This window comes from Saccoglossus kowalevskii, chromosome 15, assembly GCF_978046115.1.
Source record: "Saccoglossus kowalevskii chromosome 15, keSacKowa6.1, whole genome shotgun sequence".
Classification (NCBI taxonomy): Eukaryota; Metazoa; Hemichordata; class Enteropneusta; family Harrimaniidae; genus Saccoglossus; species Saccoglossus kowalevskii.
The window spans coordinates 17,991,109-18,017,230 of NC_140655.1; the positions used below are offsets into that span (position 1 = coordinate 17,991,109).

At 34.4% G+C, this 26,122-nt stretch overlaps 3 protein-coding genes across 3 annotated transcripts; 1 reads left to right on the forward strand and 2 right to left on the reverse strand.

Annotated features, from left to right (window-relative positions):
- Positions 1-65: 65 nt before the first annotated feature.
- Positions 66-15,565, reverse strand: LOC100369403 (cytosolic acyl coenzyme A thioester hydrolase-like). The gene is made up of 7 exons (XM_085490523.1): positions 15,321-15,565; positions 13,706-13,826; positions 11,601-11,772; positions 10,146-10,370; positions 7,045-7,254; positions 3,857-4,059; positions 66-1,205 (listed from the first exon to the last, which is right to left on the reverse strand). Exons 1-7 carry the CDS (start codon positions 15,530-15,532, stop codon positions 1,110-1,112), a joined length of 1,239 nt encoding a protein of 412 aa, XP_085346649.1. The 5' UTR covers positions 15,533-15,565; the 3' UTR covers positions 66-1,109.
- A 315-nt stretch (positions 15,566-15,880) lies between these two features.
- Positions 15,881-21,416, forward strand: LOC100369553 (uncharacterized). Its single transcript, XM_002731102.2, has 4 exons — positions 15,881-16,074; positions 17,111-17,416; positions 19,642-19,657; positions 20,755-21,416. The coding sequence occupies exons 1-4, from the start codon at positions 15,966-15,968 to the stop codon at positions 21,356-21,358; spliced, it is 1,035 nt and encodes a 344-aa protein (XP_002731148.1). The 5' UTR covers positions 15,881-15,965; the 3' UTR covers positions 21,359-21,416.
- LOC100369703 (EEF1A lysine methyltransferase 4-like) lies at positions 21,417-25,719 on the reverse strand. The gene is made up of 3 exons (XM_078011185.2): positions 25,446-25,719; positions 23,325-23,608; positions 21,417-22,179 (listed from the first exon to the last, which is right to left on the reverse strand). The coding sequence occupies exons 1-3, from the start codon at positions 25,594-25,596 to the stop codon at positions 21,898-21,900; spliced, it is 717 nt and encodes a 238-aa protein (XP_077867311.2). The 5' UTR covers positions 25,597-25,719; the 3' UTR covers positions 21,417-21,897.
- Between the last annotated feature and the right edge of the window lie 403 nt (positions 25,720-26,122).

Below are 26,122 nucleotides of genomic sequence, written 5' to 3' on the forward strand. Positions count from 1 at the left end.
AAACATTTTAGGCAATGCCATGTTGAATATGATTTTAAATAATAAAAGTCAAAATGAAGCAGAAATCAAGACATTCTGTACATTTTAATTCTAAAAATTAAATATAAATTACATACACAACGTACAAAAATACACTACTATAAATATACTCTATGTGATTGAATTAAATTGAATTTAATAAGAGTCGGCATAATTGTTCTGGTTGAAATATCCACCATGCAGACCCAGTTTGCTAAACTGCATTTGCAGTTGCAACTATTGCAATTTCAACGCACATGTTTTATATTTTTTTAGATCACTTTTGATAATCCACTGAAATAATTATAGATCAGGATCTATTATCATAACTGCATGGGGAGTACACGTCCCATCAAAAGAACGGCAACCATGCCATATTAGATAAATAGAAAATTTGAACAAAGCACAAGAGTTAGATAAACATGATTTTGCAAGTATCCAAGACCTATACAATAAACACAAATGCATAATGGTCAGTGACTCTAGCCATCGTCATCTATTGATTGTAAATCTCATGACAAAACTGATGGACATTTTTCTTTCCCTTTCTTAATAATTTGGGCAAGGTTAAAATAATAACACCGCAAACTGTTCACCCATGCATGATATTTACACTGACAAATGAATGTAGAATTTTTGAAACAAAAGAAATAATCCTTTCACAGATCAACTTTTTTCTCTGCACAAATATCTTGTTTTCAGAAAAATATAAAAAAACTTTTGATCACAGCTAGAAATTAATATCTTGTTAACGCTTTCACCATCAGTTTCCGCTTTTCATCCGAAATTCGCAAAATAATATCATTTACAGTCAGCACTTTTCTTCAGAAGATTGTGACAAAAATAGCCAAATTGTTTGAGTAAAAACAGAAAATTGACTCAAATTTTGTTTGTTGGCTCCAAAAGTAGGATTCATTTCCAGAAATATTGAAGAATCTAAGGAAAAAAATGCAGACAAATTTGGGCGAGAAATTGTGGCAGTGAGAAGGTCTGTGTGATTCAACATATCGACAGTGTAGATATTTAAAAAAATAATAATAAATTTGAATGACAATTTGTGGCAGCAAATTTTCCGCTAGGATGATTGTTTTTTATTGGTTTGTCTTTGCTTGTAGTCTTTGAGTTTTCCTTGTCTCTTGCCTTAATCTTCCTTCTTCAAATCTTTTTTTTTCAGCATCTGTCAACAACTGCAATAACACAAAAGTAAGAATTAGTGAGAATCTATTCATTTTAAAACATTTCTCAAATGCAATTATCCATTTTCTACCAAATTTACCAAATCTAAGAGACAATTTATCATTTAGATACTGCATGTATATATGGCAAACTTATTAAAGCGACAGGATCGTCACCTGCATATGCGCAGGAATTGAGTCCGAAGAGACGATAACACCACACGCTAAAATCGCAAAGGCTCATGGGTAGATGCTTGTTTGTAAACAGTGAGACGCTATGACCAACTAACGCATGCGTAAGTGACTCCCCCCTGCTTTAATGTAAAAGTATATCTGTCAATTCTTCTAAACTTTTCAACGCCAAAGTCAACTTTTGTCTCGATTCACAAAATTAAAACAGTAAAATAATTATTTCATATTTTTTCAAAATTGTTATCAAGATCTGTAGCCAAGAGAAAATGATGACCACAAGTTCCAAACTTATCCAAAAAAACTTCAAAAATAAATAAAAATATATCGCTCAAATGATTAACCTTAAATAAGATTTTATTGTTCATACTAATATTTATAAAATATTTATCTCAAAAGCTATCAAAATACACTGATAATATGTAATGATAAAACAGCAGTATGTAGATTGTGTATTTGTGTCCTTCAGTGGAAACTGTTACCAGTAATAATTAATAAACAAAATTGAACTCTGGTGATCTTGCCCATTGTTATATAATATTATTCCCTATATCATAGTTTGTTTGAATATGAATATGCATTGTCATAATTAATTATGAAGACAAACGAGTTTTGGGGTTGAAACAACAGTGGGAAAGCAGTTTACCAAATGTCCTTGATAGATGTAAATATCTTACAAAAACATTGGTGCCTAAAAAAGTGTTGCATTTAGACGTGAATAGATTCATAAATCATGCAGGATACCAGAAAATCTTAGCTGGCTTTTGTCCAAGTATTTTGTACAGGTGTCTGTCAAAAATTAATGATTCAGTGAGACAAATATGAACTGCCTTATTATATTCAATGCATGACTACTGTATTATTTGAAAAGTAAAAAAAATAACGCTCTCTATGAATAGCTATCATGTTGCTAGCTCTGCTTTGTAATGCAAATCAACTTAAATAGTTAGTTGGTGACCAGCGGAGAGAGAAGTCAACAGTAATTTTGCAATTTTTGAACTGCAGTCTTTGTTTTTAAAGTTCATTTTTAAATTATTATTATTATTATTATAAAAGCTCTATCATTCTGTTCTAATAGCTGAAACAAATTCCTGTGAATTTTCATTTGTTGAATGAACTGTTTGTCAAATACAGAATACCTATTTTTGAGTACAATTTTTTTTTTCAAAATGTGGATGCAATGTTTTGCTTTTGATGTACTTTTTACGTATTGTTTTTGATTTGATAACTTTTGACTAAACAGATTTTCTATTAGCTTCAGATCTTGATCAAAGTTTGGCACTCAATTCATAGGAGTGCTTATATTGATTTTCTGACATCTTGTTTTCTGTAAAGATTTTAGGTTTGCAAATGTGTATCAGACATGCAAAAACTCTCTCCATGAGTTGATTTTGAAACCCAGTGTAGTATTCCAATGGGATTTGGGAGACACATTACCAAGGATATTATTACAAAATAAATGATTTGCTTCATTGAACACAGAAAACAATGCATATTTCCACTGAGATCAATGACCTTTGATGTGTATCACCAGTGATCAGTCAAGTAGAAACAGTCAAAATATTTTATCATATTTTCTCAATTTTTGCATGATATTTTCATACAGGACATCTATCGTTCATACTCGGGGAAGACTTTATACTGATGAATAAGGTGACCAAGTTTGATAAAGTTTGGAATAGAGTTAGTAAAGTTATTGTGCACACAATAACCATTATTAACGACGACAACGACGACGGACAGAAATTTTTCCCTTATTATACCTTTCCCTTCCATCTTTGATGTTACGGGCAAGGTAATAACTGACATTATTATACATCTGTCACTGTAATGCCATAAGTTACAACATTCTGTAATTTTGTGATATTGCACTGGGTATTTGCATTTTACCATATTAGGAAACGCAAATTCAAAGTATGGAACGATTACACATGTAAGCGTTCTCTAATAATATAAACAAGCATGGCAGTTCCTAGGGTTTGACTAGACCCTACACAAAAAATTTGCTAAATCTGTTCTAAACATTTTGAATTTTGGCATTCCCATGATGTATAATAATAAGGTTATTGCAAGGATATCATAAAGTATACATTTGAACAGTGAGCAGTCGCATCAACCTCCGCTGGTCGTCGGTCAATACTCCCGCCATAGTGTCTTCGTGCATACTTTGCGGTATCCTCATACATGTATCATTATACATCTAGCAGTGAAAACAATAGAATTTGGCAAGCTGTATCAACATTTGTTCTAAAAACATATCTACACTCATTCAAATGAACAGCAAAATGTTCCAGGTTATTGGCGTCACATGCCCTTTGTTTACATTGGATGCAGAGGCACTATAGTGCACAATGGAAAATAGAATCACACCACTCGATCACATAAATGTTGCAAAACATTTTTCATTTTACCTATGACAGAGGAAGTGTAAAATATAGGATATATGCAAAATCATAAAAAGATAGTTCAGTGACCTTTAATGATGGAATACTCTGGGGTGCCCAATCATCAGCTGATAGTGACACCATTGTGAAGAAAGCATCACATGCTCGCTCTCTGTAAATTCTATTTGATGACCCATTTGATAAGTCCATATACTCCACATCTACAAGAACCTGCACTTCCATTGACTTATTCCCTGTGTATGTGGGTCTGCCAATCATGTGAATAATACCAGCTACAACAAATATACAGCAATAAGTTAAGTAGCAGAAATGGTAGTTGATTGTGACTATACAGGATAATGAAAGTACATGTGAGCTTGGCTACAAACATCAGTTATTATTTCACCTTTTTGTACTTGCTGGTGAAAGTTGATTGCATCAACAGATGCAGTGACTACAGGAGAGTGACAATGCTTGGCTGCAACCATCTCTGATATTGTCTTACCTTCTTGTACTTGCTGGTGAAAGTTGATTGCATCAACAGATGCAGTAACTACAGGAGAGTGATGATGCTTGGCTGCAACCATCCCTGATATTGTCTTACCTTCTTGTACTTGCTGGTAAAAGTTGATTGCATCAACAGATGCAGTAACTACAGGAGAGTGATAATGCTTGGCTGCAACCATCTCTGATATTGTCTTACCTTCTTGTACTTGCTGGTGAAAGTTGATTGCATCAACAGATGCAGTGACTACAGAAGAGTGACAACGCTTGGCTGCAACCATCTCTGATATTGTCTTACCTTCTTGTACTTGCTGGTGAAAGTTGATTGCATCAACAGATGCAGTGACTACAGAAGAGTGACAACGCTTGGCTGCAACCATCTCTGATATTGTCTTACCTTCTTGTACTTGCTGGTGAAAGTTGATTGCATCAACAGATGCAGTAACTACAGGAGAGTGATAATGCTTGGCTGCAACCATCCCTGATATTGTCTTACCTTCTTGTACTTGGTGGTGAAAGTTGATTGCATCAACAGATGCAGTAACTACAGGAGAGTGATAATGCTTGGCTGCAACCATCCCTGATATTGTCTTACCTTCTTGTACTTGCTGGTGAAAGTTGATTGCATCAACAGATGCAGTAACTACAGGAGAGTGATAATGCTTGGCTGCAACCATCCCTGATATTTTCTTACCTTCTTGTACTTGCTGGTGAAAGTTGATTGCATCAACAGATGCAGTAACTACAGGAGAGTGATAATGCTTGGCTGCAACCATCCCTGATATTGTCTTACCTTCTTGTACTTGCTGGCGACAGTTGATCGCATCAACAGATGCAGTGACTACAGACGAGTGACAATGCTTGGCTGCAACCATCCCTGATATTGTCTTACCTTCTTGTACTTGCTGGTGAAAGTTGATTGCATCAACAGATGCAGTGACTACAGGAGAGTGACAATGTTTGGCTGCAACCATCCCTGATATTATTTTACCTTCCTGTACTTGCTGACGACAGTTGATTGCATCAATAGATGCAGTGACTACAGATGAGTGACAATGCTTGGCTGCAACCATCTCTGATATTGTCTTACCTTCTTGTACTTGCTGGTAAAAGTTGATGGCATCAACAGATGCAGTAACTACAGGAGAGTGATAATGCTTGGCTGCAACCATCCCTGATATTGTCTTACCTTCTTGTACTTGCTGGTGAAAGTTGATCGCATCAACAGATGCAGTGACTACAGGAGGGTGACAATGCTTGGCTGCAACTATCCCTGATATTGTCTTACTTTCTTGTACTTGCTGGTGAAAGTTGATTGCATCAACAGATGCAGTAACTACAGGAGAGTGATAATGCTTGGCTGCAACCATCTCTGATATTGTCTTACCTTCTTGTACTTGCTGGTGAAAGTTGATTGCATCAACAGATGCAGTAACTACAGATGAGTGACAATGCTTGGCTGCAACCATCCATGATATTGTCTTACCTTCTTGTACTTGCTGGTGAAAGTTGATTGCATCAACAGATGCAGTGACTACAGGAGAGTAACAATGCTTGGCTGCAACCATCCCTGATATTGTCTTACCTTCTTGTACTTGCTGGTGAAAGTTAATTGCATCAACAGATGCAGTGACTACAGGAGAGTGACAATGCTTGGCTGCAACCATCCCTGATATTGTCTTACCATCTTGTACTTGCTGGTGAAAGTTGATTGCATCAACAGATGCAGTGACTACAGGAGGGTGACAATGCTTGGCTGCAACCATCCCTGATATTGTCTTACCTTCTTGTACTTGCTGGTGAAAGTTGATTGCATCAACAGATGCAGTGACTACAGGAGAGTGACAATGCTTGGCTGCAACCATCTCTGATATTGTCTTACCTTCTTGTACTTGCTGGTAAAAGTTGATTGCATCAACAGATGCAGTAACTACAGGAGAGTGATAATGCTTGGCTGCAACCATCCCTGATATTGTCTTACCTTCTTGTACTTGCTGGTGAAAGTTGATTGCATCAACAGATGCAGTGACTACAGGAGAGTGACAATGCTTGGCTGCAACCATCCCTGATATTGTCTTACCTTCTTGTACTTGCTGGTGAAAGTTGATTGCATCAACAGATGCAGTAACTACAGGAGAGTGATAATGCTTGGCTGCAACTATCCCTGATATTGTTTTACTTTCTTGTACTTTGCTGGTGAAAGTTGATTGCATCAACAGATGCAGTAACTACAGGAGAGTGATAATGCTTGGCTGCAACCATCTCTGATATTGTCTTACCTTCTTGTACTTGCTGGTGAAAGTTGATTGCATCAACAGATGCAGTAACTACAGATGAGTGACAATGCTTGGCTGCAACCATCCCTGATATTGTCTTACCTTCTTGTACTTGCTGGTGAAAGTTGATTGCATCAACAGATGCAGTGACTACAGGAGAGTAACAATGCTTGGCTGCAACCATCCCTGATATTGTCTTACCTTCTTGTACTTGCTGGTGAAAGTTGATTGCATCAACAGATGCAGTGACTACAGGAGAGTGACAATGCTTGGCTGCAACCATCCCTGATATTGTCTTACCTTCTTGTACTTGCTGGTGAAAGTTGATTGCATCAACAGATGCAGTGACTACAGGAGAATGACAATGCTTGGCTGCAACCATCCCTGATATTGTCTTACCTTCTTGTACTTGCTGGTGAAAGTTGATTGCATCAACAGATGCAGTGACTACAGGAGAGTGACAATGCTTGGCTGCAACCATCCCTGATATTGTCTTACCTTCTTGTACTTGCTGGTGAAAGTTGATTGCATCAACAGATGCAGTAACTACAGGAGAGTGACAATGCTTGGCTGCAACCATCCCTGATATTTCATCCATAATTTTCATTGTTGCACCTCCCTTTAAGTGTCCATGTACTGTGCAGTCAGAGGACAATACTACGTGAGCTGCAGTGGTTTGCGAATAAGTTACAGTGCAAGGATCTCCACCTCAAAGAAGAAATACAAGTCAGTATCGATATAGCGTGAATTATCTTTTTCATTCTGATGATTTCTTTATTGTTATCATTATTTTAATTTAAACAAGTAATTACATATTACACTACATAAGCAGCAAGGTGAAGTATCAAGTTTAGGAAAAATATGAGGTTTGTACATGTTCGGTCAAAGCATGTCAGGGATGTAGCTTTGGAATTACAACAAAATGGTGGCCAGTTGGCCATTTTGAATCTGATCTTTTTCAATCATGCATCAAGTGGTCAATGTAAACTGTATGTATAAAGTTTGAATGAAATCCACCTATACACAATCAGGACTTGTATATCACAGAGGCATCAACGGTAATTGTCCAGATGATCTAAGATTTTGCCTTCAAGTTGGTGCCTTTAAAAAATTGCAGATTTTCTACATGGAATGGCAAAAATGTTTGATTTTGATGAATTACAGCAAAAAAACAGCTATCATTCTGCCATCTTGAATCTATGATGTATGTGTGAAGTTTAAATACACTTGCATCTAGGTACACGTATGTCAGAGATAATGAACAAACACATTCATACATGTCAAAACATAAGTCCCCTTTATTGGTCCCCATCCAATCAGGGAATAAAAGTATACTCTCTACAGCAGCAATAGCAAAAATAACAGCCATGACTAAAAGTGAAATTTTGAGGTTATTAATTGAGGGCAATATTTGATTGCCATCCATTGGTACTGGTTTTAATGCATCTATTTTGAAACCCCAAAACCGAAAAGAAGCCAAGTACTTTATTATGGTCTATGCCTGCAACACAAAAAATGACGTTTGTAGATTTCATTTAACACACTCTTTTTTCCTGTTTTGGGCCTGTATTTCTGAACATGAAAAAACATGGTACATACACGGTGTATTTTAACAGGGCTTGCATAATTGAAAAACATGCTCCTTTCCCTAGGACGCAAAGCAAAATCTTTTTTTTTTTTTTTTCGGCATTAATTTATCATAATTTTAGAAATTGTAATCTATTGGGAGTTTAATTGTAGAATGAACTAGACTTGTGAGCAGAGGCTCAGTGTATATTTATTTGCTTTTAATTCCGATTACCAGTGTACAGTGCTTTTTGTTGAATCACACCCAATCAGTAATCGAGTTACATTCATACCACTTCCTAGTAGACATGCTTTAATTAGTTGTCAGAAAGAGCTCAGCTAGATCAGATTTTAATCAGATTAAGCTACAACATAAGACTTCTACAAATTTACAACAGAATTAATCAAAGAAAGCTTAGAAAGAACTCCGATGTGCTGAGAAATTACTTAGCTGAAAACTAATTATGCAAATCAGAAAATTAACATGAACAGATTTGAGTGTAAAACTAATGATGTCTGTGCAATGTAACAAAAACTCTATGTACCAAGTTTAATTGAAATGTGATTAGAACCAAAAAATTATGAATTATTATGCTAATTAGGGAAATAATATGAACAGAGTTTTACCCCAAACTAATTAAGTTTGTACATTGTCCTAGAGCATCTTTGTACTACTATGTTTCATTAAAATGGAAATTAGTACTTTAGATATCAGTGTGAAAGCTTAAAATTGGTTAATTATGCAAATTGGGTAATTAATATGTACAGATTTTAACCCACAATTATCCAGGTCTGTCTATTGTCCTACAGCATCCATGTATAAACATTCAGTGATATGTGATGATTAGTACCTGAGATATCAGTGTGAAAGTTGGAAATTGGTTAATTATGCAAATTAGGTGATTAATATGCAAATATTTACCAAAAACTAATTGGGTCTCTGCATAATTCTAGATCATTGAAATGTGATGATTAGTACTTTAGATATCAGTAGAAAAGCTGAAAATTAATTATGCAAATTAGGTAATTAATATGCACAATTATTTACCCTGAAACTAATCAGGTCTCTGCATAGTCCTAAAGGATCTATGTACCAAGTTTCATTGAAATGCAATGATTAGTACTTGAGATACCTGTGGAAAAGCTGAAAATTAACTAATTATGCAAATTAGGTGATTAATATGCACACATATTTATCCGAAACAATCAATCTCTGCATAGTCCTTGAGTATGTAAGTACCAAGTTTCATTGAAATGTAATGCTCACTACTTATATCAAAAGCTGAAAATTAATTAATTATGCAAATTAGGTAATTATATGTACTGATATTACCAAAAAAACTATCAGGTCTGTGCAGTGTCATATGACATCTATGTACCAAGTTTCATTGAAATGTGATGATTAGTACTTGAAAACTAATTAGTACAGTGGAAAAACCGAATAATTGACTAATCATTATGCAAATTAGGTAATTAGTATCCACGGATTATTACCAAAAACTAATCAAAACCTAGCATTAGTTCAGAGCATCTATGTACCAAGTTTCATCAAAATCCAATGAGTGGTTGTTTAGATATCAGTGGAACAGTCATGGAACCACTAAAAAATAGTTAATTATCATGCAAATTAGGTAATTAATATGCACGGATTTTTACCAAAAACTAATCAAATCTGCGCATATGTTCAGAGCATCTATGTACCAAGTTTCATCAAAATCCAATGAGTGGTTCTTTAGATATCAGTGGAACAGTCATAGAACAGCTAAAAATTAGCTAATTATCGTGCAAATTAGGTAATTAACGAGCATGGATTTTTACCAAAACCTAATCAAATCTGCGCATTGGCCCAGAGCATCTATGCACCAAGTTTCATCAAAAACCGATGTATGGTTCTTGAGATAGCAGTGGAACAGTCGGACACACATACACACATACACACACACACACACAGACACACTAACTGCAAAGACTCCCATTTTGTGGGAGTCAAAAAGAAAAAAGAATTTCATAAAACACAATAAAGTTAAACATACTTTGTGCTCCAAAATTCGAGTTAAAAATAACCCCCACAACATCTCGCTTCGATTTATGAGTAAGAACTCTCTCGGATAGTTGGAATTCATATCTCTGTCGTCCTTGTTCCTTGATCTCCGGTGATTTGTAGTTCATTTCTGCCACTTCAAGGATCTTCTTCGGTCTGGCATATATAGAAACTGGTACAAACCACAGGGAAGCTTTATTGGTCAGTCTTCTTGTGCCTGGGTAGTAGATAAACAAACACTGAAAGTTGCAATCAGTTAAGAGAGCTTATCAACTAGCTGTAGACATCAACACTAAAGCGAAACAGATCTGAGAACTAGAATAAATCACTGAGAAACGTACATCATAGAATGGTCCAAATTGCGACAAACACGTATTTCAATGTTGGACACATGATATAAAATCCCTCAAGATTGCGATCATTTTTGCAGTGATGAATTGCTATACTATTCTGTATTATATTATACCAGTATATTGATGGTGTTAATCCATCGATTTGATTGGTCCAAACACAAAATTTGCATATGCAGTTATTGGTATATTGGCTGATAATGCACAGCTAAACAAAGTGGCTCTGGAACATGAATTGACTACAGGTTTAATGCAGAAATACATAAAACTGTAGTACATGTACTTGATATTGCACAATTCACTCCATATATGCACTCTCCTGTGGCCTGCGGCTCATGCATATATGTCGTGAATTGAGCAATATCTCAAGGTATACGCGCCTTCGGCTGGGGATTATTGCTTTAACATAGAACAGACTAAACAGCTTTTCAGCCCTTGGTGGCGCACTTCAACAATTCAACTCATATGCATAAGGTAGTCTGCCATATTTAATTTGTATTGAAATGAAGTACGGAAATTGCTGCATATTTTGGAAGTGATAAACCACTCAGTTCGCAGTACAATGATGTGAAGGAAAGCAAACCTGATCCTGAATCAGTGTTGATGTTACAGGGGATGCATCTAATGTTGTGAGTATGAAATGCAGTCTGCCGAGGAGTCAGAGTCAGTTGCCGAATTATCTAAGCCAAGATGGTTATGAACTGCCAATCAAGATAATGGTGAGAGAAATTTTAAAGTGCATTGGTGCATACATCTTAATAAACATCTGAATTTGCTTATAATTGGTGTTTCTGTGTAGTTTATTATGTATTTGTAAACTAACTTTTTCAGCTGGCCTCTACAGAAACAATTTAACTTTGAGGGCTGTGCGAATGTTACACAAGTACAAACAGTTTTTTAAATTGAAATACAGCTATTTTCATAGGTGTTCTGAAGACATGTGGTTGCAGCGACATTCACCAATGTCCTAAAGACACAATACTCACACCAACATTTACTGGGGTTCTAAAAACATAAAATCACAGTGACTCTCACAACATTTTTTCATCAATTTGTGAAAATCCTTAGCGACGAAAATTATCGTTTACAGTACCCACCTTCTAATATATTTTCTGCAAAAACTTGCACTTGAACTTCAAGTGAGTGCTTTGATGTATACATGACTTCTGCATGTAGCTGAGCCAATTCTCCAATAAACATAGGTTGAAGAAAACTTGTCCGTTCTGCTCTAGCCAGTGCCGCAGAACATGACTCGTACCCGGGTAATTCCTGCAGAATTTGAGAAAATGTCGTAAATCCTGAGAAAATACTATTGATACCACAAACCCATTCTCTTGACTTTTATAAATACTTATAAATCTCAAATTATGACATTTAAATACAACCATCCAATCAATGAGTGCAATGACGTCATTTAAAAATGCCCTCATGTTATTCAATCGGCCAATGAGTCCCCTCGTTTCAGATTGAATTGTGAAATTTGTAAATATTTATAAAGATGAAGAGAATGGATTTGTGGTGTTGATAGTACAAGTCAACATATATTTGCTTATAGACATTCCACTAAATTCATTGAAATTTCAAAGTTGTTTTAGGAATGCAATTTGTTTTAATTCTCTGAACATCAAAGTCAATTACTGTCACAAGTCACAAAATAAACTTGCACAATTTTTTCCACATTTTATTAATAATTATATGGAAATATGTAGTCAATGTGAAATCTTTCCAATTTGGTTCAAAATTAATAAAAAAAATTATAGAAACAAAGAAAGCTTAGAAAGTCCTCCTGTGTGCTGAGATTGTTAGAGACATTAATTAGCTTTCCAAACAAGAAGCTTAGCAACTAATATTTGTCTGCTATTTGAGATGCACAATGTGAAAACAATGTGATCCACATTATTGAAGTTTATAATACAGGAAATACATTTGATTTAGCAACCGTGGTTTATAGTCTAATTTATTCCAGAGCACCTCTAGCACAAGTACAATTTAAATCTTATTTATTGAGATATCAGAAATTTACTACTAACAATTAGATAAGCAATATGCATGTTTTTCATTATTCGAGTAATCACAACTATGGATTACTTCAGAGCATCTACATGTATGAATTTCAATAAAATGGGATAATTACGGACATTGAGGAAATTTTGCAATTTGTATGCTTTATAATTTCAATCCAAAGCTATGCATGCATTGCCAAACTAATCAGGTCTGTGTATTGTTCCAGAGCACAGCCGAAAATTGACTAGTTATTATGCAAATAAAGTAATTAATATGTACAGATTTTAACGTAAAAAAGTCTGTGCAATGTCACAGACCATCAATGACAATGTACCGAGTTTCATTGATATGTGATAATTAGTACTTGAGATATCAGTGGAAAAGCCAAAAATTGACTAATCATCATGCTAATTGGGTGATTAATTGATATACTGTAGAATACTTTATTTTCGCTTGGAATTTATTTTCGCTATTTCCGCTGAAGGGATGATTCCGTGAAAATAAAATCCAGCGAATATACTTTTTTTCTTATATTTCACATTAAACTCATCAAAAATCAGTGAAAATAAATTACATACAAAACACCCAAAACGCCTTTTCAGCGAAAATTAATTCCAGCGAAAATAAATTATTCCACAGTATATAGATTTGAATCAAACTAAACAGGTCTGTACATTGTCTCAGACCATCTATGTATCAAGTTTCATTGAAATGTGATGATTAGTATATGAAATATCAGTAAAAGTAAAAAAAGTAAGTAAAAAATTGACTAATCAGCAAATTGGGTATTAATAAAGAACTTTTCAGGTCTGTGCATTGTCCTATGACATCTTTGTACCAAGTTCCATTCAAGTTGAGATGTGATGATTACTTGAGACATCAGTGGAAAGCCTAAAATTGATTACTAGTAACCATTATGCAAATTAGGTAATTAATAAGCATAGATTTCAATCAAAAGCTAACCAAATCTGCACATTAGACCAGAGCATCTATGCATCTAAGTTCCATCAAAAACCAACATATGCTTCTTGAGATAACAGGCGGACACACACATACAGATACACTAATTGCAAAGACTAAAATGCCCAAAATAGACTTACATGCATAAAAAGAGTTTCACCAGAGATATGGGTAGGTAGGGTAATTGGAAACACTAACGAAGAAAATGAGCATGACATACAACAGATGGTTTCCTTACCCTGCTTCGGTCACTGTTGAAGTATTTGGTTGCGCTGATGTATCCAGCTTCTGCAATCATTCGCAACAAAATGCCGCCATGGATATTGCCAAGTGGATTTGCATCATCGTGCGACATGATCCTGAAAAGATGAAAACCATCTCATTCTCATGTCCTTACTTGATTGATTGAAATATGTGGCATGAGCGAGAAAATGCTAATGTGTGTGACAAGTTAGGTATAATCAGTACTATATTGGTTGATTAATATACCGGTAAGCTGGAACAAATCAGGAGGATATGCCCACCACTTAAACTTGTGAAGTAATCATGCAAATTCGCCAATAAGCCTCAAAAAAGAATAAGAATTATCCGGATTTTAAGTGGCATGACAAATATTTCACGTAACCACGAAATTAGGCAAGCTGCATATTTTAAAGCCTGTGCACCTTTTACACATTTGGCAAGCCATAACAAAATATTAGCAGCCTCTCGGCTGAGATAGCTCCGCTGTTAGCAATGCACATTTCAATTAAAGAACTGAAGATAGCATTAGAAAATGAGCAAAACTGAGAAAGGTCCACCCGAGGTACCTATATGTATAGTATCAAAGAAATCAGATTTGTTGTTTTCAACAAGAATTTGAAAATATCACTTTTTACAAAAAACAACAAAAAATTCATCATCACGAAATGAACAAATCTGAGAGCGGTCTACCTGTACCTATATGTATAATATCAAAGCAATCAGACTTGCGTTTTTTAACATGGAGTCGATAATATCACTTACCAAAAATTACAAAAATATTCATCAAAATTTGAGAATTGAAGATATCATCACGAAATGAAAAAATCTAAAAGTACATATACACCAAGTATTAAAACAATAAGAATTGTAGTTTTCAAGAAGAAATCAAATAAGTGAAAAGTTGACAGGAACAATGGACAATTACTCATATGATAAGCTCCGCTCCACAAAGTTCGCAGTGGAGCTAAAAAAGATTGGATCAATTCTTAAATTAACAAGTCAATTTAAAGTTACATACTTTTTGAAAATATGTTTTGGTTGACATACAGTATACCTAGATAATCCTACTGCCCAGGACACATTAATCATTATAATAAATTAATCAGCCAAATCTTAAATCTCATATTGAAAATGTGAAATTATTTCATGTTTTCTTTTTTTTTATCAAAAATTCGATCACAAAATGTAACATTAAGAAAATTATGCTCACATGGTCAACCCTTTAGGAAATTATAGAAAAAATAATTAAAATACTACAAAATGTTGGACAATTTGGTTGGGAAATCCTAAAGCATTCACAAACAGTTAAAGCAATGTCTCTCACTGCAGCAACTTCCTAAACACTTTATTGTAGAATGACAGTTCTAAACAATAGAACAGCAATTTTTTTCAACTTTCTACATCAATCAAATTGTGACTAGGTTATAAATCAGACTAGGTCTATGGCTGGGTTCAGAATCAGAGGCTAGCTTCACGCTCACAATACGGAAACCTGCTGGTAATAGGCTATGCTTTATCGAGCAATTATTGACAAAGGCGTATATCATGTAAATACTCATTACTGAATCGAATCAAATCAAATCTAAACGAGAATTCAAAAGATCGCTCACCTGCTGACTTGTATGTACGACGATGACTTCGGGTCCGAGATGAAATCCGGTGGTTCTGCTACCGCCATGTAGCCACGTATTGTTTGCGCGATGAGACGGGGCTTGATGGAAAAATGTACATGCGTCTTCGTTTTGACATAATCATATTTACCGGTAGTTGCCACCCGTAAAATCCGGAAAGCTGATCCAACCCGTGTATTCCACAGCGCCATTATGTTTGTTGTCAGCTGTTTCGTCAGTCAAAGGTCATATGTCAAATTATAATATGTCAAAATTGTTTTTATTATATAAATTGTTTATATTGTGCATTTGTCTGATGGTAGGTTGATTACGTCATGTATTCCAATATCATACGGGTCAAGACTTGATATAATAAATAACAAATGCGAATTTACTGAAGCTGTAGATGACAACGAAACCTCCACGCTGTAAGTTCAGTCGTGGAAGACTGGACACACTGACCAATCAGAAAGAGGTACACAATGACACAATGTCTATAAATAGAATCGATATACACTGAAGGGAAACCCTTTTATTTGCCGCTTAGACTATTCTGTCATTACGCCGGTCACCCCGCAACGTATACCACGACCAAGAGAGCTGCATAAACTGCATCAAAGTTGTGTTGTGCAAGGGAACGGAGAGATGGATGCATATGTAAAGGCGATCTTGTTTGGAGGTTTGATTTTCGGCTCGATTTCAGCCAGGTATTCGAGTTGGATTTTTACGTTATTAACTGCCATGTCAACAATAGGTAAGTATACGACAGGACCTCTTGAAATCATGCGGAAGGCATGAACTCCGCTAGTCGTAAAACATCGACAAATGTGGTACTGCTTAGTCTTGACTACAGTAAACAGCAAGATGGGCAATAGTGCAAACAAGAAATATTATAAATAGAAGTGGTATTATGTAACAAAACCAATTTTCATGTTCGTATACATGTATACATTATGAAAATTGTTATTCACTCTTAGTCTTATTATTTTATTTTTTTGCCCAACCAATATAATTTATATACTTATTTTTATTAATTATATTTGTTCATTCTTTTACATTCATTTTTTTTTCTTTAGAATAGCATTTGGTTATGTTGAATTTTGCTGCAGTTTATGCAGCTCTCTTGGTCGTGGTATACGTTGCGGGGCGACCGCAACGTAATATCAAAATAGCTTAAGCGGCCAATAAGAGCTGCTAAACTGCAGCAATGTTGAATTCAAAACGAATAATGTCAATACATTATTACTCAAAAAGCAAAATATTAGAGTTAGGTTAAAGTGTGGAGTGGGTGGTTGGGGCAGAAGTGAGTCTTTCTAACCACGTCTTATTACATATACAGTAGTTCAATGTCATGGTTAAATGGACCTATTATTGCCACATATCATGGAGCTAATAAGAGATTCTAGCTTCATGCACATATCAAGTGTCAATGAAAAGGGACCCCTAACTTCCTCATTTTGAAACATGTTGTTTTAGACCCCCCTTTTGGTGCCTTGCATACACATTGGTAAGTTTCTACAAATGCCCCCCCCCCTCCAGATCTATAGACTGTATATTCAAGTCTCTTGAGAAATTGAAGACAAACAAATTGGCAGTACTATTTATAATTACTCTTTCCCAAATTTTCATCATTATTCATTTAAAAAACCTGTGCTAAATTATGCTGTTTTTAATAAAATTTGAATCAAATTTATCTAGCAAGTGCATAAAATATTGAATACTACCAGATGCTTATGTTTTCTCTGAACTAAACTAAAAATAAACTAGTTCTTCTCCAAATTTCTTTGCAGTGGTTTTGTTCATTGTCAGTGTAGTGCATAACATACAACTAGTAAATCAACATGACGCCGATAATATTAAAGTGAAACCCAAGAGAAACCGTAACCATAGCAATCATGATGATGCAATGGATGATGATATTCCTGACAAAGTGAAAAGGAAATACGAGGGCGACATTGCAAAGTTGATGACCTATGACCCATTGGCTACTGATTCAATACACATGTTTCAACCAATCAAAAACAACACAGAGTGTACCTTCGCTAAACATTCTAAGCTTTGGGGTTCTTGTGATTGGAATGAACGCCTGTCTCTAGGTAAGAAAGTCAATCACCTAAATAATGCCTTCTAGCAACAACCACTTTCTGCATGTAAATGAGTGGCAAAACGGCTGTTCATATCACCAAAATTTTCCTTGATTTGTCATTCATCAACAGAACAACGCTTCTAAATACATATAACCAATGACAACCACACATAGTTGTCGATTTGGGCCTCATAGCTTTCATCTATATACATAATTTTGATATCAAAGAAGAGCCCTATTGCTAGATGTGATTTTTTAATTTCTATTTTTTTTCCTCTTATGTACTGTACATGTATTTTTATTTTAAATATATTATTTTCACTTTTACTGCATTTTTTTTTATTTTGTAAATTTTAATTTTATTATTTTATCTATAGTCCTTGTGTGGGTATTCAAAACTTACCAAAATAAATAATAAAATAAATAATAAAATAATAATCAAAGAAAGCTTAGAAAGAACTCCCATGTGCTGAGAGTATTGGAGACACATTAAATATAATTCGAAATTACTTAGCTGAAAACTAATTATGCAAATCAGAAAATTAATATGAACAGATTTGAGTGTAAAACTAATGAGGTCTGCGCAATGTAACAGAAAATCTATGTTTCCAAGTTTAATTGAAATGTGATTAGAACAAAAAAATTATGAATTATTATGCTTATTAGGGAATTAATATGAACAGATTTTTACCCCAAACTAATTAGGTTTGTACATTGTCCTAGAGCATCTTTGTACTAAGTTTCATTGAAATGGAATAATTAGTACTTTAGATATCAGTGTGAAAGCTTAAAATTGGTTAATTATGCAAATTAGGTAATTAATATGCACAAATATTTACCAGAAACTCATTGGGTCTGCATAATTCTAGATTCATTGAAATGTGATGATTAGTACTTTAGATATCAGTAGAAAAGCTGAAAATTAATTATGCAAATTATTTATTAATATGCACAATTATTTGCCCTAAAACTAATCAGGTCTTTGCATAGTCCTAAAGGATCTATGTACCAAGTTTCATTGAAATGCGATGATTAGTACTTGAGATACCCGTGGAAAAGCTGAAAATTAACTAATTATGCAAATTAGGTGATTAATATGCACAAATATTTATCAGAAACAATCAATCTCTGCATAGTCCTCGAGTATGTAAGTACCAAGTTTCATTGAAATGTAATGCTCACTACTTATATCAAATGCTGAAAATTAATTAATTATGCAAATTAGGTAATTAATATGTACTGATATTACCATAAAAACTATCAGGTCTGTGCAGTGTCATATGACATCTATGTACCAATTTTCATTGAAATGTGATGATTAGTACTTATATCAAATGCTGAAAATTAATTAATTATGTAAATTAGGTAATTAATATGTACTGATATTACCATAAAACTATCAGGTCTGTGCAGTGTCATATGACATCTATGTACCAAGTTTCATTGAAATATGATGATTAGTACTTATATCAAATGCTGAAAATTAATTATGCAAATTAGGTAATTAATATGTACTGATATTACCATAAAAACTATCAGGTCTGTACAGTGTCATATGACATCTATGTACCAAGTTTCATTGAAATGTGATGATTAGTACTTGAGATATCAGTGGAAAAACCAAAAATTGACTAATCATTATGCAAATTAGGTAATTAGTATCCACGGATTATTACAAAAAACTAATCAAAACCTAGCATTAGTCCAGAGCATGTATGTACAAAGTTTCATCAAAATCCAATGAGTGGTTGTTTAGATATCAGTGGAACAATCATGGTACAGCTAAAAATCAGCTAATTATCATGCAAATTAGGTAATTAACGAGCATGGATTTTTACCAAAACCTAATCAAATCTGCACATTGGCCCAGAGCATCTATGCACCAAGTTTCATCAAAAACCGATGTATGGTTCTTGAGATAGCAGTCGGAACAGTCGGACAGCAGTCGGACACACATACACACACACATACAGACACACTAACTGCAAAGACTCCCATTTTGTGCTTCGCACATGGTAGTCAAAAAATATAATGTATATGAAAAATAAATACATATTTAATAACAATTGAAAAAATAAGTCAGATAGTCACCGAATATCTCATTTCTTGTAATCATTGTGAAATTATAGTTTTATAGCAAACTAATGACTATAAATATAATTAACAATTAAATTAATATTTGAAATACTTACATGTATATATTTTCTTTCATTTCCTCAATAATCTTGACATTAGAAGAGAACATAACAAGGTATGTGGTATTCTACTTATAAGTCTGTGTGACCTAAACAGCAATTTCCACTAAATACATGTACGACCTTTGAACTGCTGAGATATTTGCTTGCTTCTTTGTGTTTCACAACTATAATCTCCAACATCACAATTTTTAACTCTTTGAACGCAAAGTCAACTTGTTACCTTTCCAAAAAAAAAATAAAACCCACATTTTCCCCAAATTTTGATTTAGCTAATACATGTATTAGGCAATTTTATTCATTTGGCCCTAAATTATCAAACAATATCACATAAAAAGAGGCAAAATTGCTCACACAAATTTTGGCATCAACTGAGCGTACATCAATTTGCATCAATTTCTGCCACAGGTTAATTTGAATATTTTTCAAACATTCTTGTATTCTTAACACGCATGTATAATGAGCACTTGGACATCTACGTGATTCTCAAAAGCAGTAGAAAGATGAACAGATCATTAGCTCCCTCCATAACCCGAAAACATTTCTGTGATTTATTCTTAACTTTTGGATACATCCACTTACGGGTATCTTTTACTCTGAATGCTTCACAGAATGTGCAAGTTCATGCTGTTGTACACAAGAGCTGACCTACTTTTTTGTGTTTGGCAATGTTTCTGTGGTTATTTATCACATACCGGTATGCTGAATTTTGGCTTGAAAAAAAATATTATAATCGAAATTCAAAACTATAAGTTATATAGCACATTTGTAAAAAAATGCTCAATCTTGAGATATATAATGTTACCTGTAGCAGAGATTTTGGATGATCAACCATGCCACCAACAGCAGTATGTTTATGTTTGAAAACTTGATTTCAAATGTGGCTTGTTCCACAATATAAGTCAAGAAACGTAGACAGAGTAAAATGTGAGCTTAACATTGCTAGTAGCTATAGACTGATTTTAATATTAAAACAATATATATTGTCACTGTTGGAATTTGTTTGTGTACATAAGTTATCATTATCACTGAAATTCCATCTAGTGACAATAGAGGAAATTTTTGTTTGTTTAATGTGAAGTTTTTTTTTTTTTAATTTAAGTCACAAAGTGTGGAACTATTTCAAATATAATCACTTTTCTTTCTACTTCAGATCTATTCCAATGTTTATCAAGTTTACTGCTATCTGTTCTCTCAGACACCTTGATGGGTTCGTCTTTCAACTACCAGGTGAGCAGTTTGGTGATAGTATTGAGGTATTCGGTGACAGTGTCCGTCGAGTTCTGACAGTGCTGTCCGACAACGACCCGGCTGGATACCACTGCATGAACAAGTCTTTTATTGGGAAAAAAGGATGGTGTTTTGAATTCAACAGAGAAACATTTTTCATCACAACGTTTGCGCCACTTTACCCGGAAACAAGCTCAAGATTTAATTTCGGCTCTCCCCATAGCTTTATTCTTTTTCAACCCGAAATATCATTTTGGCTGCATAGCCTACCAAAAGATACACCGCATACGAACTGGGAAAGTCCCAAAACAGTTAGGGACAGGATACGGATTGCATATAAGAAAAGTGGGAGGGAGTATCTGATTCGGGACACTCTCATTTTCCCTGTAGTACATGACATACTTCCTGCTGTGAATATGAATGGCGCCCTCACAGAGTGGTGGGTTAGAAAGGAAAATGACAAGGGAAAACAATCTAAGAAAGCCAGTGAATCATCTTGTCCGTTCTTAAAAGCACCACAATCATAGCACAGTTATATGTATTGTAAGATCACATGAGACCCATATAAATAAGACGACTGTAAAATGCTTTGAACGTTTTGTTTTTTTCTTTCATAAAGGAAGTAAAGCTATTTTTCGCAATATTTTGGTATAATTAAATTAACAAAAACTTCTTAATATTGATGACAAATTTTTGAGAGTGTGAAATATCACACCATTCCCAAGAATATGGATTCAATAAACTGTGAGTCCTCAGAAATGGCTGCCACCAATTTTTGAATGTTTGATAACTGCAGTGATGCTATATCTCTCATGTGACTTTGACATATGAATATAATTTCTAATTTTTTAAATTAAACTTAAAACTAAGCATAATCTTGAAATGCATGATATTGTATAGTGGCTGAAACTGTTCAGGTTTACCGGTAACTGAAGTTTTTAACTATACTATAATTTTGGAGATATACTGTAAAACATGTTGAAAAAGCGGCATGCAATTTTAACGAATTGTGGACATGCTCGCGAGAAAGACATGTTTTACAGTAATTCAAAATAAATAACAAAATCTAACTGATTTCAATTTGGTACAAAAAATTTTCATTGTCAAAATAATCCAAGTACTCCGTCTCCCCATATGTTTTACCCACAATGCTTTGTGACTGCAAGTCTTGAAGGGAGAGCAGTTCACCTTTAGTTGTGGAATAAACAAAATAGTGAAAGTAGTCTCCAAATGTCTGATGTTGAATTGACCAGTTGTATTCTGTCTTTGCAAGTAATGGCCTTCTGAAATGTGGCTGACCAAATGTTACTGATATAAAGTGTCCTCCAGTCTTTAAAACTCTGCTAGTCTGGAAAAAATAAAACAGTAATTATAAAATGGAAAATATGATATATCGCAATTTGATCAAAATGTGATGTAGGTTTTGGCTCTATTTTTTTTATTGTTATTTTTGTTTATTTATGACTATTTTTTTTTTACTTGCTGTTATTATTATTTTATATCATATGCTTATTTAACTCAGTTAATATATAATTTAAATCAGTTAATATATTAGTGAGGAAACGACATGGGGAAAAATGGCTGCCAATTGGCCATGCTTGAATGAAAACACCCTGTTCATCTCCATGAATTCTTCATAGACTAGAATGTCAGGATTTTAGACAAAATGGCAGTTAATTTGACAGATTTGATCAAATCACAAAATAACATACATGACCAATAAATATTATACTTATATGCAAATTAGGCAATGTATTAATGAGAAAATGACCACCAGTCTGGCATTTTTGTTTGAATCGTGAAAAAAAGGGGCAACTGTAACCCTATATGCATGATAATGATACATAGTTGGAATAAAACTTGGTTCCAGACATGTTTAACTATCAGAATATTGCAATTATGAGGCCCACAATGGCTGTCAGACAGCCATACTTGATCAAATACTAATGTAAGTCATTGTGCACATGTAATTCATCATACACATGTGTGTTGAGTTCACGTGTCTCAGAAATGACTCCGAATACATGCACAGCCAGACGAACGGGCAGACAGAAGGAACCCAAATTAATAGTCTTTGAATTTGAAATTCATTTGCAATGAGGACTATATTTATATAATGTATTTATACTTTCAGCATTTTATTATTATACTATCCTTTCATATATGATGTGAAACCAATAATAAATTGTGAAAGCTAGAAATCATCTCCCCATTCTCACATGGAAATTGACTGATGATTTTTTGAATAATTGAGAACGAAAAAATCACAATTTCTCATTTGTGTAAATGTTCTAAAAGAAACTGCATCCCCTCTGTTGCATTGTACCATTTTAATAGAAGCCGCGGCTTTTGATACAGATTTTACAGTAGACTTTGCAGGTGAAAGAGTGAATATACATAGATAGATGGGAATATAGTGCCACCCAGTGATCATAAGAAACACCCACTCACCAAAAGTTTAGTTGACCAGTGATCAAAGGATATACCCCTTACCTCATTCAGTACATTATGCATCAATTTCTTTGCTTCCTCAGAAACATTCCACGGATCTTTTTCTTCTACTAATAAAGAATCAATGGTTCCTTTCTCCAAAACGACATCAAAACTACTATCCTGAAAGTCTAATTTCCTAATGTCCATTGTCCTCCACTCCATTCCAGGACAATTACGATATCTCTGCTTCATTTTATCAATACACACTTTGGAATAATCCACATTAACTATATCTGTGTATCCATCATCATACAAGTCTTTGCTTAGTAAACTATTACCACACCCTAGAAGAAGATGAGAATTCCAGAATAGTATATCGCCCTCTAATGTCAACTTTCTACAATACTTTTGTTTTCTAATACAGTATTTGAAATTTTGTTTAAAGCTTAGACTCAACTGAAATGTCGACCTCATCAGTGCTTCTTTCATGGGTAAATAAATAAATTGTGAAAATATGAGCACAAATGATTTCTTTATATTATATTTAGGTTTGAGTAACCAATTATTCGAATAAGTATGTAAACTACTTCATATTGGACATGAACACGCCATGCATTAGACCTATGCTATTACAGCCTATGCTGTAAAGATGCCAGCCCATATACCTGTATGTTCAGTACACAGTCAGCTGGCACACACGTGATAATAAAATAAAAACGATATTTACTATATTGTCATTCCAGCTCAGCAGCCAATCAGTGATGGCCTTACATTCAGATGACAATTTCGGTTTCCAATACCTCAGGAAAGTGTTCGATGTTCTTCGTGTAATTAGGTGTTCGTATGCAAGGGATTTTTCCACACAAAAACGCTGAATTCGGCCGAATTTTGTTATCGGTTGGCTTAATATAACTCCAATGAATCGCATTTTTGTGAAAGATTGGTATTCTTATCCTGATTTGTAGGAATCTTAAAAATGTGTTTCACAACTTGTCTCTTATTTAGTTTTATGCTGCATTCAAGATGCCCCCCCCCATATAGTAAATATCGTATTTATTTTAATATTACGTGTGTGCCAGATGACTGTGGTTCAGTATACCTATGACATATTGGTAATCACTACCATGGCAAGGTTTAAAGACAAGAAAAAAATTATATAACTGGTGAGCTCCTCATTTTTTAATTCTGTCATGCGACACATCCCCATGTGTTGGGTGAAAAGAGTGATTTCCGGGTGTTCAATTACCATAAAATATTTAAAGCAGGGCTGACATCACCTGTGCATGCGTCAGATGGCCATAGCGTGTCATTGTTTACAAACATTTTTAGCATATGTTGTTATCGTCGCTTGAGACTCAATTCTTGCGCATGCACAGGTGATGACCCTCTCGCTTTAAATACCGTTTGACAGTACCAACAGTAATTTACACATTCATAGTTACTCTATTGGTCAAAATAAAAAGGGATATTATTTTAAACTTGTAATGACCCTGCTTAAACATGGTTATCTGTTAACAATGGGTAATTCCAGTAGATAGACTCTATGCCACAATTACCCAATAGCAGACTCCATGTAGTATTTTATTCTTTTGACTATTCGCTCCTTACATTGAAAGGTCACATCTGTTAGTCATATAGTAATATGTAAGCACCTTTATCCTATCATCATTACTTTATTTTAAGTAATTAATTAACCGAAAACATCGTGCTATGGTTCACAGATCACTGCAATAAATGTCATGTCAGTACACCAAGAAAAACCAAACATACAACTCCAGTTTGTAAATCATAGTTCGTTGATGGTCTCACGGTTAGCCACAAGGCGTGTACAAACCATGCTGAAAAAAACTGTTCTGGATATTGTATGTTATATAATATGCATACATATCAAAATTCTTCCTTTGAATACATGAATTTGCTCATATCACAGTGTACGTGTTCATAATTGTGTTATTATTATCACTACCGGCGACCTTGGTCTGGGCAGACATTCAGACGCGGTTAACTGCATACTATTTAACTGTTGTCATCTGTGCATGCTGACATAAAACACGTTTATTATCAGCGGTCTTCCTTCTCAGGCTCCCCGTATGGCATGTATATCCCGAGTGTTATTGCACGTACCGGAATAGGTACATGTGACGTGTTGAATGCATCGTAATCTATATACATCATACTTACCAAGTACCAATATACGGTCTGTTTTCTTGATCTTTCCTACCACGATGTGTCGAAAGGCTGGGTATCCTGTAAACCATTCGTACGAGTCCTCGGACCCATACCTCTCATCCCAGTAGTCCTTGCTTTTATATCGATGGTTTGTATTTTCCATTTGCGTATTAGCTGCCCAATTCAAGTGTGCCCATGGACAAAATAGCACTCTCAAACAATACGAGTTCAATAAAAGAGTCTACTGATACAACTTCATGCCACACAGCGCCATTTTGTGATTGCGCCTCCTAGTGGCGTATTTAGTAGTGCTTTCGTTGGCGCTATTTATTTAAAAAAAAAAATCCGCATTACAGATCTAAGAAATGTAATTTATGTGGCATGATGACGCATGAAATCTTGTTTTAAAATTCGTTAAAAATGGTATCAAATAGTTGAACTGGATTAATCATGAATTAAAATGGATACTATTTCTTCATAAATATAGTTACTAGTATATAGTCGTTGTGTATAGCAGTCTGATTAAAATAAGATTCTAGTTTGAGTTTTTTTTACAGTATTAATTGTGTACAATTATTTATTTTTATTATACATTTTTTTTACTTTATTTTATTTTGATTTATTAATTATTTACTGGCAGAGTTTTGGTAATCGTGAACGACTAAATGGTGCTTGGAATGAATCGCTGT